Source organism: Eutrigla gurnardus, assembly GCF_963514095.1.
Source record: "Eutrigla gurnardus genome assembly, chromosome: 1".
Classification (NCBI taxonomy): Eukaryota; Metazoa; Chordata; class Actinopteri; order Perciformes; family Triglidae; genus Eutrigla; species Eutrigla gurnardus.
In genome coordinates this window covers 1,795,806-1,815,481 of record NC_139915.1, presented here as the reverse complement: position 1 = coordinate 1,815,481, position 19,676 = coordinate 1,795,806, and the positions used below count along the sequence as shown (strand labels likewise).

The following is a 19,676-nucleotide window of genomic DNA, read 5'->3' as shown; positions in this document are numbered from 1 at the left end:
CAGCAGGGAATTACCAGCTGCTGTTATGATGTAGGGGGACAGGTGAGAGAGTTCTGCGGAAAATGACTCACATTTTGGTGTTTGTTTGCTAAATAATCTGGATTTGGATACCAGCTCTTTTCAGCTCACCCTATTCTTACCTGGGCAGGTGGTATGTTCCAGATAGGTGAGACTGAGGAGGCAAAAGGCAGTTCAGTTCACAAGAGTAAGAAGACCGAGGAGTTGCCAGTTTAGCTGTGAGACTGCAGTTTTTTCCATTTGTCACTTTTTTCTCTTTAATTTAATTAAGTTTCATTTATTCAGTAAACCTTTTTTTTTTTTTGCACTCCTCTCTCTTTTTTTGCTTAAAGACCTGCTTCTTCAACATCCCTTTTTAAAGATGTCTAGTGCCAAGCAACCTCATCTGCCCTTTATATTGGGTGGCGGCATGACACTAAGATTGATTTCTGTAAAAGGGTTTTGATTTTGATTCCTTGCCATGGACCTGATCATCTTGGGATAAGCTGGACAAAAAAGTTGCCAAGTAGTTTCTTCAATACATTTTCTTTTTGTTGGATGTAGTTTGGCTAGTTTTTTGTAAACCCCCTTTAGATATTATTATGAAGAGTTATGTATTTACAAATGCAATTATTACATGAATAAAATATCCCTGTAAAAATGTAAAAAAACGTTCAATTTATCACAAGCACGATCACACCGTCCTTGTCTAGACATAACACGCTGACATACAATGAAAACCCCAAAAGTCTAATTCAGACTTCCAACAGACCAAAACCAAACTCGATGAAGCAGAAGTCAATTAGTGTGGGTGCCAACCTCATTACCAACATAATGGGAACTATCCATTTAAAGAGGTGCATGCATACCTGCAGGCTTACAGCATCGGCTTGCATCTAAAGACGTTTACAACAGCACTTACAGCGTGAACGACATGCTTTTTGTTGAAAACACTTCAATAATCGTCCTCAAAAAGACCAACTTTTTCTTGGAAAAAGAAACCGTCTTGAGCAAACTTCAAAAACAGCGCTTGGAGACATTGTCGTCGTACATAACGGTGATGATAGCAGGTTGAAGTGAACAAAGAACAACTTCAGTAAAGTCTTGTCCCGATTCCGGTGAGAACAAGCCCAGTGGCAGATAGTAGGTGCAGAGACTAACGCAGGTTAGAGCGGTCGGCTGCAGGCCCAAGGCAACAACACGATGAGTATTCATACTCACAGCTGGCCGATCCATTATCATTGTGCAGAACATAAACCAGCCCTCTCTGGAAGCTTGCTGTAGAGACATGCGCTCACACAGATGTATCCACACTGGGACTTAGTATGTGGCACAAATATGGGAGAAGTATTAGTACACACCTGCTCTGGACCAAAGGGCATTAGGAAAAAAGAAAATATCACATAAGCAGCTGTTATTATGTAAAGATATGCCATTTATGCTTCTTGTGTAAACAGCACTCCTCTATGGAGCCACATATGATAAATTCTAAATTTAGCTCCTGCTGTTTATGACACATTAGTGTCTTAACGAGATGAATAAAAGGACACAAAAAGACAAAAACAAAAAGAGTGCACAATTATTGAAATACTACGTTTATATTATGTCAGCCCATCCAATATTCATATTACACATTTAGATCCCCATGACCACAGGCTTCTCAGGAACATTACCATTAGCCGCAGAGTCCAGCGTCTTTATTGCCCCTCCAGAGGAGGACAGACTTTATAGTGTGAGCTGGGTGGAACTCAGAATGTGGTTAACTTCTTGTTTTACCGACCTGTCTGGACATAAGGGACGTACTTTTTTGTGAAATGACCTCCATTTATGTTGATTTCCTTTGGCCGGATTACTATGAAAAATGTATTACGCTTCAGGAAGGCAATCTTTATTTTCCTAGCAGATTCTAGTCGCCGAGCTCGGGAGAAAGGGCAAAATATTTTGTTGAAGGCCGAGCAGTAAAAGAAGTGGTAGTTTTGCAGTGGAATGAAATAGTTGAGCACTGCAGCTGTATCTTTGGTGTCTTTTAAACCCATGAGGGTTGGGCACATGACACGAAAATAAAGAAAATAAATCATCAACAATACATCAAAAGGCTTGCAGGAAGACATTCAAGATATACATCATTTAGTTGTTTTATTGAAAAAACCTTGGGAAATGTATAAACGGAGAATCCTCAACATGCTGAGATGAAAGGAATACTCCACCATAGACTAAACGGAGAGCAAAGCATAATTATTATGTATACAAAGTCTGACACTGCGTGACATACTGTGAGATACAGTACTTGATGTTTTTCAATCTTCACCTACTTCCCCCCCCCCAGAGTCTGGCACGCAACACATTTCAGTCACTTGGTGCTTCTCCCTTGCATTAGCTTAATTACTTTTTAAAAAATCATTGAGGCTCTGGAGGCCGTGGATGGAGCGTTAGCTGTTCATTAGTCTCTTGGCTGCACTGAACCTCAAAGGTAAATCTGAACAACTGTTTTGCTCAGCTCATTCTTAAGTCTGTTAATGGTTCTGCAAGGCGACTAATGAGCATGCCTTCAGGACAAAACCGTCTGGAGGTGTTTAGAGATCACGGTAAAGAGAGGTATATGAAGAAAATGTCTAGAGAAAGATTAATGTAGGGTCAGTTAAAAATTCATTTGGAGCCCTCTTAAATTGGTCCCACCATCCATCAATGTGCCTTAAATATTTTGAATTTACATGTGTAGTCAGTCCGTACTGCCCCCTTGTCTTGCAAAGGACGTTTACCTATTTTTTTTTCTCCTATGCATCATAATGAAGAACAAATCTGCATGTTTATTGCACATGTTGAATAATGTGATTCTGACTGATGTAGTTTATACCGAGAGCTAACCTTAATCTAAAATCAGGGGGCAATAAATCGAGTATTACTAAAACAAATAATAAAAAAAGACTCCAGACGCCAGTTTAGTCAGGCTTAGCCCAGAAAATGCACATTTGGATACATCTAGATCACATGCCGTGTTCGACAAACATGAGGGTGAATGGCCACATTGCTACCGAGCCATCCTCACTGCCTCCCGTCTGCTGGAAGAAAGACGGCCTTATGGAGGTGAACAGAGGGGGGCTTTCTGCAGGGAACAGACACAGCCTTTACAGCCTCACGCGTTTCAAGCTTGCCCCCACAGGTTATTTACACATGCATCTGCAGCAACCCGATGTAAAGTAAGAGAAACCAGCACAAACACACACACATACAGATACGCTCCGTCTCATTTGGTCCTGCCACGAGGAAGATGGGGCGAGCTTGGTGGCGATAGATAAGGGCTGAGGTGAGCAAGGGCTGCGAAGAGGTGCAGCCAAAATGAAGGAAACATCAATAGTATGCGTCTCAGCTGGGCTCTGGGCCATTACGTGCCACCAGAAGAGCTTAAGCGTGCCTTGGCACAGATTTGAGATCTGTGGAGCTGGAGGGATGTTCTCCCACATTCTTCCACAAGATATGCCACCATTTAGGGTTTCGTCGATAATGGTGGAGAAAGCGGTTTGAGGCTCTGGCACGCAATTAACACTGAATTAGAAAGTGACAGCATGTGGTTTGCACTTGTCTCCACGTTTATCAAAACTTGTACAGATAATTGTGTGTGCGTGTGTGTCGTTCCACAGTTTGTCTGCCCCAAAGTAGTATTTTCTATTTTGAGTATGAGAATAATTACATGCCTCCACCTCTTACACATTCCACAAAGCCTTTAAGGAGTTGATACAGCACTGGCATGGTTACAGTAGCTCTCACTGTATCCCTCCTAATATCCATGGTGCCAACTCTTGGCCCCTGTCTCTGTTGGGGACGTTTGATTTCCATCCCTGCCTAACTATAATCTTCCCTGTCTATCACCAGTAATCATGGTGAGCCTCGGGATAAAAAAGCCTCTCAGGCCAGTGGCCCACAAACAGCAGATTACAGCGAATGAGGAATTAAATTCAGACGGAGGCAGGCGGTTGGAATGAAGGAGGACAAGCGAGGGCCCTCCAGAGCCAAGAGATTTGCTCAGTTTCATTAATGCTGATGAACTTAATTCAATCCATTCCGGCAAGACTTCACTGTTGTGGTAAACAACTCCTAATGCCATCTGCAGAGGCCACCGCAATAAAGCAGTTTTCTTCACATACTACCTTAATCCGAGTGTAGATTTACTCTGCTTATCCAGGATATAGACATATCCCCAGTGGTGGGCCAAAGCAAATTCACAAAACCTGAGTTAGGAGCAGGATTCATATTAATAATTGCCCAGTTTTGGAAAGTAAAATCCACTAAAAAAGGCAGAAAATCGAAATCTCTAGGACAAAGCCCACAGGCTATGGCCTTTAGTTTGCTTTGTTGCCATAAATGTTGCTAGTCGTAAGCCTGTTTATGTGTCAGCTGTCAGCCATCAGTGAGAGGGCAAAATTAATGAACACGTGCATTTTCATCCTGACATCTCACGGCCGCATCGAGGAAAGCCAGATGGGTAGTTCCAGGGCAAGCCACGAAGAGAGAAAAGGTAGAAATCTAATTGTGATGCATGTGTAGATCTCTACCTGTTGTCATTGAGCTGTGTGTATCGAGGCTGGGGATCTGGGTCGCCATCATTCACATCGTAACTGGCTTCAGGGTCCTAAATAAAGAGACGTAGATGAGCTGTTATTCAGCTGCACAAGTCAGTTTGGTATATTTGAGCATTCAAAAATCAGCAAAATTAAAATCAACAAAACCTGTCTGCACAAAATTATTCTTGGAATCTATCAGCTGCGGAGCTTTGGCAAAGGAGACGCTATCTTTAATCTGATCTTTTCTTGGAAAACAGCATTTTTCAGCTCATTCAGGATTAATACTCACATAGTTCTGCATCAAGTCCGGATGGTTCTTCTCTATTCCATCATCCAGGATGGACACCACCACCCCCTTGCCTGTGTAGCCCAACTGCCACGCAGATTTGGCATTCAAGTCACGGTGGTTGCTGTTGTACTGGGGATGGAGAAAGCAAATAACTTAGATGGAATCTAATTATCTGCGAGACACCTGAATGCTGACAAGAACGTGTTTTAGCCGAATCTGGAAGGGCTTACTAGAAAAAACAACGTCATTGAAGACATTTTGATGAAAAGTGGTCTTTTAACGAAGCATCCACAAAGACATTGATTCTTTGTTAGTGAAAAGCTAATGTTTCTCAATGAGGGTACGGCAGGATTGCAAGCTTATAAAGAGTATCTTTCCTCTGAAAACATCAATGTGTTGCTTGCATTTATTGCATTCATTATTAATAGCAAGCAAAGCACCGGTGAGCTGGATCACAGCACAGTCATCATTCCGTATGCTTTTTGATATGCTTTTGACATTCATCTTGACCTTCAGTCAAAAGCCATGTCTGTCTTTCATCATGTTCAAAGCTCTTCTTTTTATAGTGTATAATGCATGATGGACCACGGCCACATGTTCCTCTTAGCTTTCAGACTGTTGTATGTGCCGGCGATCAGAAAGCAGATGGTTTGCTCTCCAGCCTTGTAATGTCATTGACGCATAAACCACCAAGAAGACAATCAATTATACCTGCTGAACGTTATGATCTGCAATGCTGATTCAAATTGGGAAAATGCCTTCTGAGGCCGACACACTGAGTGTATAATAAATCTGTGTGACGCGAGTGCAAGGTTTCATTTTGAATATTGCTCATCGAGAGAGTCCCTTTCTCCCTTGATGTCAGCACTCCTTCTGCACGCTGACATTTTGAACCTCTGAGAAGCACTGCTTAAATCTCTGCTGTTAGACTTGACTTGATTTATCATGTCTCATCATTAGGATGAATATCAGAAATATGAAGTATCCAGTGTAACAGCAGATGTGGACCAGTAGCATCTGTCCACCAACCACACGCTCCTCTGACCGGCCAGGTTCAGTTTTAATGAGGCACGGACGGATTTCCTGCAACCTGAAAACTTTTGCATTTCCACAACTCATTGTTTAAAAAGGCACACAGAATGTAAGCCGAAAGATTTCTGTAGATACCTGGAAAATATATTACTTGTCCAGAATAAACAGCGTCATCTTGATTAATACAAACTGAACAGGCTTAATGGAGCTCAGTTCCCTTTCATAGAACATTTGTCATTTATTTTTGTACCAATTAAGATGCCAGACCTTTAGCTGATTTAACAATTAGTTCAATTAATTAGCAAATATTCTGTTATCTGAATCATTTCAGTCATTTTTCGAACAAAAAGTCCCGACATTTGCAGGTTGCAGCTTCTCAAATGAGAGGATTTGCTGTCTTTGGTCTCATTTATGTTGATGTCGGTTGGACAAAAATCAATTAGGGTTCTGGTACATTGCAATGGGAATTATTTTACCCAACATTTTAGAAATTAACTAATTAATGATGAAAATAAATGTCATATTAATCAATAATGAAATGATTGGCTGCAGGCCAAAAAGGCTACTTAAATTAAATTGTGCACAAAACGTTTCCATATCCATATGTATGACAGGGAGATTTGAACATCAGTGAAATGCTAAGAATCCATTCCATCTAGTTTATTCCATCATCAATACGAGCAGCCAGCAGCCTCTTATCTATCCATTTGCCTTTCAAGTCTCCACTAACTACTCCAACACACTGGGGAACTCAATCTGCTTCTGTTAAAGCACAGACATTTTTGAACAACTGGTGAAATTTTCTCCCGCCTGAAGCACCCTCACAGTAATTGAAGGAGGAGTGGAGCCGAACAGAAAATCTCGGGGGTTTGTTGCTGCTGCTTTTAACCGGCCGCCGTATCAGTGACATTCTTCAAGTCAAACGGAAAAATCAATCTACTGAGAACAAGAGCAATTCAAGGTGAATCAGCCTCGTCTTTACCTCCACTTTCTCTCTTTGTGGCTGTATGGACTAATATAAATTCAGGCAATTCAGAATTCAAAAGGCACTCTGAATTCACGAATGCCATCAATCAAGCAGAATCCCTCAGTCGTCACTCAGACTTATGAATCACGTTTCACACCAAGGCGGGATATTGGATCCATACGAGCTTGTCTTTTGACTCGGGGGAAACATCAGAGCCCCAAATTTAATTACGTGTGTTGACTTTGGGTGGATAAGAAGCTCAAACAGTGTGCAGCGATGAATTATGGTCCACGGACGCACACAAAGAGTCTGTTTCCTGTTTGGCGGCGCCCGTACTCACCAGGTACCACTGTTCTCTGAACTTGGGGTCCAACGGCTCCACAAAGACATCCCTCTTTTTCCTCCGTTTCGACACTTGTTGCTCGGCCCAGGACACCTAGACAAGGAGAACACAAAAATACAGTACGATTTATTAGTGGAATTAATTTAGCAATAGGAACAAAACGGTTTGGCGATGCTCAGCAGAGAAACACATTCCAGCCACAACAGCTGGAAAAAGAGACACTCAGTCATGTCACATAAATTAATAGCGGTCCAAATTCTCAGCATGACGACAGAGATTAGACTCCTCACTAACGAGGCCCGCTGATGAACTCCAGAGCAACCCGGGACTCATTAAAACATCTGGATCAGCGTAAAAGCGGGATGCGATACATTATGTGTATTTATGGCTAGTAACACACACATACAAGTCTGACAAAAGAACAGTCTGCAGCCGGCTTTCATGATGTGCGAGCTCCTGCAGAAAGTGTTGACAGAGGCAGAATGCATACAGTGAAAATCCTCTTATGCTCGCTGAACAGCAAGGATGCCCGGCTGCATGAGAACAGAAGAGAATGTGTCAGAGAAGGAAGACAGAGAACTGTCTGCCGCAATGACGGAGAGCCTGATGTGAAGGACAACCGAATCACAGCACGCCTATCTCTCTCTCCCTCTCTCTCTCTCGTTTCTCCAGATCACCAGAGACACAACAGTAAAAAAAGAAGAGGAGGAATGAAGGTCACATTAGCTGCTACACTGAAACGATGCCAATTGAACTCGACCAGAATATAATGTCATAATGGAATAATTTCACGTCCGGGAGCAGAGAGGGTTGTGTGTGGCGTCGTGTTCATATCCGCCACCTTAACTGGGGAGAAGCTCAATCAGTCTAAGTGGAGATGTTTCCACGAGGGTTCGTCCTCCCAAGGGGAGGGTTTGCAGTCGTGGCACTTTACACACAAAACTGGGTGACACATTGGGTTTTTTTCTTTCAGTGAACATGCGCACTTAGGTAGCAACACCATTATGGGGCCCTGACACTATAAGTCAAAGAACTTGCTGACAAACACAAACGACTGTGACAACAAATGTGGAAGTGGGAGATAAACTGGACCATCCTTACTGTGTATGTTAGGAAAAAACATTAAGAATATGTCTAAAGGAAGCGGCACAGTTACCATTTGCTTTGTGCTGTACATTGTCAGCCTGAGGACTTGCTTTTGGAAGAACTCTTATCTACTACATTTAAAAAAAAAGAAATGCATTTTCTTCTACTAACCTCTTGCAGACACACAATGAGAAGATAACTCAAGGTAGTACATCCTATTACAGAAAAATGTACAGCTGGTCAGAAGCTTACGTGCCCATACTGTTTATATCTGCCAATTGTTGACTTGCTTCTCTCAGTCAGGTTTTTAATATTGGTTTCCTGTTTTAATGGCAGTATTAAGTAAAAGTCTACAGGCTGAGTGAGTAGGATTCAGTTGTATGGACGTCATTGCACTGTGATATTCAGTCAGAGAGAAACAAGTTATTTTCTCTTGCATCATAAGGAGGTGTGTGTGTGCGTGTGTGTGAATTCCCCTCTTCTGTTTCCTCTGTTTACGTTCCACATTAAATCTGTGTGAAACCTCGTTTTCTCACCTCGTTTTCTCACATACGTAGGGGTGGATATCCGTTGTGGAAAATGTACCTGCCGACTCTGTTCTTTCTAAGAATCCTGTCATATTTCAACAAACACGCATGTTAGCGCAATATCTGGGGCAACACAGGAAGTTACGTTTAATGTACGTGGCACGGACCGTTTACAGCACTCTCCTTGCATCAGATTCACCCCTTAAACCTTCTCATTAGCACTGCAGAGCATGTTCTAGCTCTACATTCCCGTGGTACTGTTTTGCATATACAGAAACAGAAAATCTATATTTTATATTGTCATCTTCTGCATGCCTTTCCAGACAACACAGCCGCTTCCATTCACACTGTTAAAGAATGTAGAGCAACAGGTACAGCAACTCTTACACAAAGAGTGCTCAATCCAAAACACTTGTCTGTTAAGAGACATGAATTCTCCTTTGGTCATGGAAGCACAAATGTAAAACTGTAAATCCATCTAAATTGGAATCGGAATAAAACGACTATTTTGCTGCATTCCGTTTCGCAATGATGATCTTGTTTTGTTGTCTTTTAGTTGTATTATATTCAAATTTAAAGGAAATTCACTGTTAAAAAGACATGCATTTATTGAACTTGAAAAAAGAGTGTAATATTAATACATGTCATCTTATGAATAGGTTGACATTTAATCTGAGTTATTAAGTGTCTGCTTTTCTAGGTGAACGTCACAAACAAGACACTGGTGTCTCTCAGGGCCAAACACAAAGTTCTTACCTGTAACCTCGACATAATACAGACGCTGTGGCGCTTCCTCAAGGTAACTTAGGCTTTTCTGTCTCCCAAGAGGAACAGGAGACAGAAGTGGGGATGGAACTGCACTGTGTAGTTCATAACTGTTGTACTGCTCAAACCTTCATTCTCACGATGATCATCGGGCATCAATAAATATTTCTGCATACGACTCCAGAGGTCTCCTTGCTTCAACTCATACAAATTCCCATAACAATCGTGATCTCAATATTGACCAAAATAACTGTGATTATGATTTTTGCCCGAGCATCCCTACCCTGCATGGCATGGCGTCCATCAGCGTGTGAATGGCTGAATGTTGACATGTGGTGTAAAGTGCTTTGAGTGGTCAGAGGACTAGAAAGGTGCTACACCAATGCAAGTCCATTGATCACCCATTTAATCATTATTAAAGATGCATGTGTTCTTCTTTTCACTTGCCCGTTAAAAGGTGTGATATATAAGCTTTTTCGATTGCCTCTCAACAGCTCTCAACATGGTGGCTATTAGCTAACGGTGCTAACAGCATGAAATGTGCTGGCTAACGAGGTTGACCAGAGGCAGAAACGGAGGGCAGGTACTACGCTTTCTTTTGGACAGCGTTATCAGCTGTAACCGCCATTCTAGAGCGGCGCGACTATGGCCATGAGCTAGCCAGTGGGGCACGCTCACATGCACGTTCACGTGCACTACAAGCACCTGGCTACTTCAGCAAGGCAAGGTCAAGCTCAGCAACCAACACTCAGAGGGAGAACTCATTTGTTCCCTGCTCAGGTAGACATTACATCACTGTCTTTACATGACTAATAGCTGTTTGCTGCTATATTAATGCTCTGGTATACACTGCACCTTTAAGGTCGAACCACAGAGTCAGGCTTTAACACGCTACCCAAAAACAAGGTAACACCATGCCTGCTCAATCACAGCGCAAATACTTTCAGCAAACATGCGGATTAGCTTCAGTACAGCCACTAGATGTTCTGCTGCTTTTAGCTGCAGACCCCTCAGTGACACTGGTTACTGGTCGTCTTAGTGTCACACACAGTTCTTGGAAACGTCCATCAAACCAACATAAACACAGCAAGACGTGACTTTTCTGAAGTCCTAGTCATGAGGAAATGATGGCACAGATTAGTGGTTTGGGTGTGTTCACAAACACACAATGGGAATACTGAGTTACAGTAAACTCTGGGGAGAAACATGTCCTGAAAGCTGCATAGTGTTCCCTTCAGTTTAGTACTTTCAGTCCCATATGTGGGAAGGAATACACCATTTCAGGGCACAAACCACTTAAAATGAACCATTAAAGACTGTTCAATTGTTTTATATTAGTTTTATATCGCACATCTCCCTAACAGCACCCTTACATTACTTACCAATCATGTTTAATATTGTATGCCAGTGTCTATTCTGTAAAATAAACTATCTGAATATTTAACTAAACTTGAGATCAAAGTGCCCTTTTCCAACAAAATGTTCGGCTCCATTTCCATATTCACAGTAAACAATACAAGTTGTATTATCAGCACTAAATTCATAATTAATAAAGAACAGATTTCCCTTTGGCATGAGTGTCTATTTTGCAGTTTTCACATGAAAAGTCTTAATATTCTGCGACAGAACACAGAGCCCCGATGATGACAAACAGCGTTTCTCAGTATAAATGGGCTTTGGAAATATAAAGCGCTGTCCGTCTTAGGCATCCAAATCGATCCACTGCAAAACTAATGTTCATAAACAGACTGAGGCTCCATTCATGTTCAGGTGAAGAATCATATCCGTCCAACAAATAGACTCCCCACACTACTCATGTTGTCCACACCTCTTTGTCCAAACATCCTCCCTCTGAGGCCGAATGGAAACCTAACAAAGCATCACTACAATAAAGCAACATAATATCAAGTATAGTACCCATCCGATGTCATTCATATTTATGGTCAAGCTGTTTACAACTGCTACTGTTATTGTTACAGCGATGAAACCAGCAATAAAAACATTCACACAACTGAAAAATGATATGGTTATAAATGGTTAAGTTCAACATCTGTCCTATTCCTTCACTTGTATTCAACGCTCCACAGAAAAACACAAGCAAAGCAAACTGTCCATAACAACAAGAGAATAAAACCACAACGGTATAAAGGATGGATGGAGACGACAGGCCCAAGCTTTAAATCTTCAATAGACCCTATTAACAGGGCTCTGTTAGCCAGTCTATGGGATCTGGCAGAAGTCCAGGTGTTTGTCAGTAATTAGACACTCTTCAAAGAGACTTTACTGAGCCTTTTGTTCAGTCTTCATCACAACCAGTTTAAAAGCTGCAGGCACAGTCGCTCTAGTTTCCTCCCATTAAAAACAGGGTTTCAATGTTTTCCCTTTCCAGAAAAAAAAAAGCTGATGCAAATGTGAATCAAATGTGCAATGTTCTGCCGGTTAATAAATGCTTTGATCTGAACATTAATTGCAGCAGTTACAGAAATGTATCGATGTTTAGATCTGAGAGAATCTATACATAAACATTGCAAACTCTTGCAGCATTTGCAACGTTCTCTCTTGTGAATAAACAAGCGAACAGATGAAACAAAATCTGGTAAATTCCTGTGGGTGCTGACAAACGGAGCGAACCCTTCCTGCACATACAGGAGGACCTGGAACTGTTACACACCACTTTCTCTGGGGTGCGGTGGGGAAAAAAGGAATTCAACAACAGGAAATGGAGCCGCACTGTTCAAGGAAATCCCAAAGAGGGTGGTGGACCATTTCTAACATGGACGCTAAACAAACCCTGCAGGAGTGGTTCTACTCCCAGTGTGCTGTACTTAACACCTGCACAGCATGACTGCATGGCCAGTGACACCTTCATTCCACTGACTTTTTCATGGCAGTAGATTAGTGTTAATGTGTTTGATGCATGTATGTACTTGGAGATTAAATCACTATATGTATACGGAGATTTATCCAAATCACTATAATTGCCCTTGAAATGATCTTCCTAGCTACAGCAGTTTAGATATAAACACGTCATGAACATAGAGACAGAATGAAGAAGAGTGAGTCTAATGAGGAGGCAGAGCAATGGGGAACGGCATTAAACATGTTCACAATATTCTGGAAGACTTCATCGTTAGGAGAAGCAGAAAATATAACGAGAGAATGGACTCGGATCAGCGAGGAAACAAAGAGCCCAACTTGAGGCACCTGAGCCGGTCTGCCGGATCAGCACTGGAGTCAATTGATCAGTGTTGGCTATAAAAAGCCCTAGCCATTTAGGATTAATTGTTCAGCGTTGCCTATTGTGCTCTGGGTATGCCAGCTGTCTGTTAAAACACTTAACCGCTCTCCTGATGCACACTAAACCACAGAGGAGACAAACAGATTCACTGCAACCAGCAGTTCCAAATCAGACGTTTCACATTGACAAGTATCAATGAGTGATGTGGTTTGGGTTTTTTTAAGTGACCTTTTTGTCTTCGTCTCAGTGACGTAGAACAGCTACCGGCTGCTTTGAAGTGCCGCTGTAAGTTGAAACCTACTGTTTGCGGAGGATGTAGAGATGCTGCCTGAAAGCAAACCCTCCTGTCATAACAACGATAGAATAACTCCCCTCTACACAGATACCATGGGAAACAATGTGGGGCATTACATGACTTATTATAAGAAACCACTCAAGTAAAGATTTAATGTGGAAAAAGAGTCACTGAGACAATAATTGGCAGACGATTCTGAAAATAACTGGTAGTTGCAGTCTTATAGTTCTTAATCTTTTTAAAGCTTTACATTTTTTATGTTTTGACTGACATATCAAAACATATTTGTGGTTCAGGCTTTTATATTTTTATATATTGTCATTACATTTTTGAAATGTACTTTCAAAAAGGTTGGAGGCTGATAGAAGATTATTTAAAACGTCCTCCTACATCTCCTTTCTGAGCCACACACTCTTATTCCCACAGCTATGAATGTCAATTTCACACTCCTCCATTTTTCCTTCCCAGTGGGTTTGGACACAGACTCATTTTCAGACTAACCTCAGACTTTTGCACAACAGCGAGAAAACCCAGAAATATTAAATTCCATTTTAGATCAGTCAAAGAGGAGGAAGTAGTTGCAGAGAGGAGCGGTGTCTCTGGGGAGCAGCAGCTCACCTGCAAACACTCGCTGGAAGTGTTTGGAGGCTCCTCGCCGTGAGCACGGAGCAGCTCATCGGAGACAACCATTAAAAGAAGAAGGTGACTACAGACTCGGTTCTCTGCCCCGTGACTGTTATTGTATTCCTCTTTGTTCCTGCTCCGCTTCGCATCCACTTAGCAGACTGAGTGATCAGCCTCAAATAATCAATCATCTTAGAAAGAAAAGGTTTGATCTTAGATGGAACAGCTTTCTGTCTTAAATGATCTAATAAGAGATGATGAAGCTTGATACTCTATAACAGCACTGGGTAAATACATGGCTATACTATTAAAAAGAATGAATATCACAAGTTAAAAAGATGTTTAGGCAATTGGTTTAATGATCGTATATAGACTCACAGTAGTATATTTAGGGTTTATAAATAATGAATATTTTATGCAGAAAAACCTAATTCAAAGCCTCATTAACAGCAAGTACTACATTATCCTCTGGGAAGATAAACTGCACGTTGTTGCGTTTGCCACATATATTGCAACCTTGCATTTTAGTTGTGTAAATAATGTTATGAACATTTAGATATTTCATAAATGAGCATAACCCCCCTCTCGTTCAAACACACTCAACAAGGCAAACATGGGGCAAACCATCGCTGCCTCACTTTATAAATGATTAGTCAGTGAGCACACGCACCTCACTGCATTAGACATACAGTAGATGTCTCACATGATCACACTGAAAGCAAACAACAGCTAGTTTTACTGACACAAGGGGGGAAAAAGCCAAACGTAATATGTAGAGTAGTATTTCCCACCTTTAAAATATGTCAAACTCATTCTCAGCCCAGAGAGAGGATGAGCTCGCTGTGCTTACTGGACCAAATACATCATTCACTACCATTTTCAGATGAAAGAGCTCTGAACATGTTATCCTTCAGCCACACTACACCAGTCCTGGATGACACTACAAATACAGCCACTGTACACAAAGCAACACAAACATACCTGGGGGTCTCTGTTGAGACGGACTTGTGTCCCCCTGTGATCAGTCAGTGATCTCTTCACCACTGTGCGATGCCGGAAGTGATAATAATCACCAAACACCTGAAAAGAGAAAGAGATAAGATCAGTTATCACATAAGGGCATTCAAATCTGAAATCTGATAATACCTCTGCATCTGATAACGGCTCAAATGAATATGAAGTGATTGTGATTCTAAACCACTAGAGGTAGAGGAAAAAACACAGAATTACAGATTACCAGTCAGTGCAAAACAGTTGAAAATACACAACTGCATAAATGATGCATGAAGTAAAAAGTAAAAAAAGTTATTGAATAGCCATTTGGATAATTGTTGGGCAAATTTACATGGATGGAAGCATCTGGACTGAGGTCTCTTCACATTTAAAACAGTCCACCATCAATTGTTAAAGTCAGTTCAGTAAAAAGTGTTTTTTGCCCAAAACAAATGGATGGAAGAGGATGGTGAATTATGGTGCATTTGAGTTAGGAGAAAAGCTGGGAATGTTTTCAATATCTACAGTTGGCACATTGACATTCTGATTAAAGCAATGTGTAATAGATAAATGAATCCACTCACAATAAATCCATTATTAATGAAATGTTTTATAACAGCAGTGTTTTACTCTAACAGCAGGGTGAGTCCATCCACTGAGAAAAAGCAGCATCTAATCATTTCAATTGTTTAAAAGTTAAAACCCTTATTTCGATTCCATTTTCTCTCGATTGCAAACTTTTACAGTGCTATGAGGTTAACAAGTCCTTCCGGCTGGAAATCATTTTTCTGCATTTTGCCGTGCCAAGAGAGACTAATGGGCTGCATTAGCCGGTAGAAAGCATGTTCACAATTAGAGCTTTCCATTTCTATTTCCATTCCCTCTCAAACTCCCGGTAGCACCACACTGACCTGCGTATTCCCCGTGGGAAACCCCATACATGCCCCATAATCCTCTGTGCTCAGTCCAGTTATTACCACTGTACTAATCAAGGTCATTAACGGAGCAGTGACTTCTGACATACTCGACTTCAAAGAATATCTTGTCTGAGCAAAAGAGAAAAGCACTCCATTACGGCTGAGCAGGTTCACAGGGAAGAGAACTGTGAATTTACACCAATGATTAAAACCATTCATTCATGTGCGGTGTTTATAGATCGATTATTCAATTGAAAAAAATTAACATTTAGCTGCAACCCCAATCTAGAATAATGAAAAACATGAATCAAAAGAACATTTTTACATTGAAAGTGAAATACTATGTTTTGCAGCTGACCAATCAAACGTCTACGAGGTACTCAGGTGATGTTAACGGCTCCAGAAGCGCCAACTTTTTAATTAGTGATTTAATCACTAAAGAGAAAATTGGGAAATGGAGTTACTCTGAGAGTCATTAACAAAATAACACAGATTTTAGATGCGGGTAGAGATGGGATGATAATCCTGGCCAAGATGTTTTCACCAAAATATGCTTAAAACGCATAAATGGCACTAAAACATACTGGAATCATTTTGCATTTGGTTAAGAAACAAAGATTTAGTGAACATCCCTTTTAGTGAAAAACAAATTATTAAAAACAAATGATATAATATAATCATAACTCATACTCTCCCTTCATTAATAAATGATAGAATAATATTAAAAAGTCAGTTTTTTTTACATGATACCCCTCCTTACCATGATAGCGAGCTAGACAGCCTTTTCAAGTCACACATGACGACATTTACGATTATTAAAATTCATCACCAATAACTTTTTTTAATTTTTAATCTGCAATACAATCCTATATCATCTCATGCCTAGATGTGGGTTAAACAGAATTATGGGCAGCATAAACACGTGGAAAGGATAACAATCTCTCCACATTTTGGCAACAATGCTTTGTCCCAGTAAAGGTTGATAGCACTAAGGTGCTGCAGTGTGTGCTGCATTCCTTCACTGGAAAAAGAGTCACGGTTCACTTCCCCAACCTCCTCCGCTCCCATTTAATCACAGTAAACAGGCCGATTCCAGCCAGGCTGAAACAAAAAGCCCCTGCACACAAAACCGGCAGACAATAGGGACGAATATCACAGAGGGAAGACACACTTTACAGTGATATTCGCCGCAGAGTTTGAACCGCCTCCACGCCGTGAGTCTCTGCGAGTGACTGAGTGAACAAAAGCACTGAAGACCAGCAAAGAAACTGCAGGAGATAAAGGAGGATAAACGCTTACACCCAAAGGCATTTGCTGAGCCGACGGTCCCTTCGTTGGAATAGAGAAGAATAAGAGCAGGTAGTGGGTCCATTGTGTTAGTCCAGATAAGAACTGTGGAGGTTGGACACTGATCAAAGACCCGGAGAGTGGCAGGGTCCATTATCCACTCTAAATAACGCCAACACCATGGAAAAGGGATGCTTTGAAGAAGCATTGATTGTGGCTTCATCAGGTCAGCCAATGTTTGGAAGATGATTCGATAGTTTGATAGAAGTAGAGAAAAGAAAATATCCGGTTTTGTTCAAAACATTGAAGTCAAAAGAGAACTTAATTTGAGATGGCTCATTCTGTTAAAAATGACACGACTGGTGAGGACACCGACACCAATATGTCCAACAGCAGCAGAATCAACAGTTTGTTATGCAGCCACAATGCATGCTGGGTTCTAAATGTGCCAACTTACTTTTTGTGCTAAATATATTTGGCTTAGTGATCTGAAAAGTGTGGCAAGCCCACAAACATCTGGAGGTTGTCAACAGTAATGCTCGGTAATACAGGAAATCATTATGTGTTGGGGACATTTAACTAAAACACATTATTAGAAAATCAAAACTCTGCATCACATATTGATGCTGTATGACAGGTCAGTTCATTCAGGGCTCGGCCAACAGTGCATGACTACTTTACAAGCTCTCAAGTCTGCACAGAGCGCACGCACGCACGCACGCACGCACGCACTCACTCACTCACTCACTCACTCACTCACTCACTCACTCACTCACTCACTCACTCACTCACTCACTCACTCACTCACTCACTCACTCACTCACTCACTCACACACACTCACACACACACACACACTCACACACACACACTCACACACACACACACAAAACAGTTCAAGTGTGTCAATCAGATGCAAACTCACACTCAACAACATGTATTCCAATCGAGCTCTGCTAAACGCCGACCCCTGCAGCTCAATCATTAACTGGCAATCAGCAGCTCGGCTGAAAGCTTGTGTTTTTGACCATTTGATCTCTGGACTACAATGCTTCTGTGGGCTTTACTGCTTTCCACTGGAAATAAACAGGGCCATTTACGACATTAGATATTCAGATGAAAAAAAAGAGATGTGGAAACAAACAGATGAGGACTTTTGAGTGACCATTACTGATGCGATAAAGCTGGGACTGATAGAGCAGAACAGGCTTGACCGGTGCTCTCTGGGTGGCTGATTACTGAAGTGAAGCATTAATCCATCAACCTCATTAAAATGCATGTTAACAGGGAGTGGAAAATTACTGTCCACGGGTTTGTTTGAATGGTTTCTCCCACCCTGCCGGACACATTTACCTTGTGGGAAAGCACTTATCAAAAAGGTCTGGGGTTTCATCTCCAAAATTATGTTTTGCAAAGAGCAAAAAAAAAAAAAAAAAAAGGTTTGGGGGCTGCAACAAAGCGATATTAAATAGTCTTCCACGTGGAGCCATTATAGTCTAGAATAAAGCCTGTGGATTCTGGAAATTCCACTTGAGAGGAGATAAAATACAGAACACATCAATCACGACAAATACCACATCAATCATGACATTTCCTTTCAGTTTAGACGTTGAACTGTCTTTGATTGAGGGTTATCGGGATGTAGGGCATTAGCATATTTTGTTTGCGCACCAGTGGCTTGAGATAAATTGAGAAAATGAGACTTGCACAGGCGATATAGCCTCCCAAAATAGTTCAGCGAATTGTTGGTATAATGAAGCTGGAGTCTAATTAGTCAGTCCGGTGAAAGGGTAGGACGGGGCACAAACCGCCACAGTGGCAGCTGGACATGGCCGCCAGTATCGGGTAAGGAGGGCAGAGAGGACCGAGCTTCCCCCCCAACACCTGAAAAATGGGTTTGCACAGCTGCTGCCTTTCTGCCAAACTACACTTAGTTATGACATGGTTTCTTCTTATTGTCCCCCCATCTTTATTCTTCCAACAGCAGTCAATACATCTCTCCTTACTCATTAGCCTTTTTTTATTTGACATGCACTATGGTATGTTTGTGCTGGGATCGACAGTTCTGGCAGGTGTAGGTGAAGTAGCTCGTGTGCAGAAAAGCTGTGCAAATACATCTTAAATCACGCAGGAATAAACTATTACATTTATGGAGCCTTATAAGGCAAAGCCGAGCTACCTTATTTATCAACACGAGGCCCGTTCTCAGCGAGCCGCCGGCCACATTCCTCGGCTGTGTTTATGCAGGAAAAACAGATTAGGATTTCTGGCACAGGCCACGGTTTACCTCAAATTGTTCTGAAGAAGTCAGATTGGTTCATTAAAAGGTTTTGACAAAAACAAGAGGATTAAGTAGGACGGTGAAATATGGTGCATTTAAGGAGTGAGAAAGGCTGCGGACTACTCCAATGACTTCAGTGTGTGTTGGGTTTGTGGCTCCCACATTGACATTGGGATTAAAGTGACCACTATTTAGTATAAACCCTGATAACATTCAGTAGAGTACCATAGCTGGCTGAAGGTCATTGAGCTTCATGTAATTATCAAGTCTCCATAACCAGACAAATTACATTCTAAACCCTTGAATGCATCTTTCATGTTTTTGCACAGTAATGTATTGGTTTATTATATTATTATATAACAGATCCTTGAGCGTTCTTTACAACCCTTGAGCAAAACTTCTTGGTCTTCTCCTTGCACCTGACCTTGTTCTGGTCTCGCATTGGGAACAAAATACAAGTGGATATTCTTGTATTCAC

General features: G+C 41.4%; 1 protein-coding gene across 3 annotated transcripts in view; it reads right to left on the bottom strand.

Moving 5' to 3' along the window:
• Window positions 1-19,676, bottom strand: part of furina (furin (paired basic amino acid cleaving enzyme) a) — a 76,003-nt gene that overhangs the window by 21,069 nt on the left and 35,258 nt on the right. For all 3 annotated transcript variants that reach the window (XM_084011406.1, XM_084011407.1, XM_084011408.1), the window contains exons 3-6: window positions 14,704-14,802; window positions 7,185-7,280; window positions 4,846-4,974; window positions 4,548-4,624 (exon numbers count right to left, since the gene is read on the bottom strand). In XM_084011406.1, coding sequence (XP_083867532.1) covers window positions 4,548-4,624; window positions 4,846-4,974; window positions 7,185-7,280; window positions 14,704-14,802 — 401 coding nt within the window. The remainder of the gene's footprint in view (window positions 1-4,547; window positions 4,625-4,845; window positions 4,975-7,184; window positions 7,281-14,703; window positions 14,803-19,676) is intronic.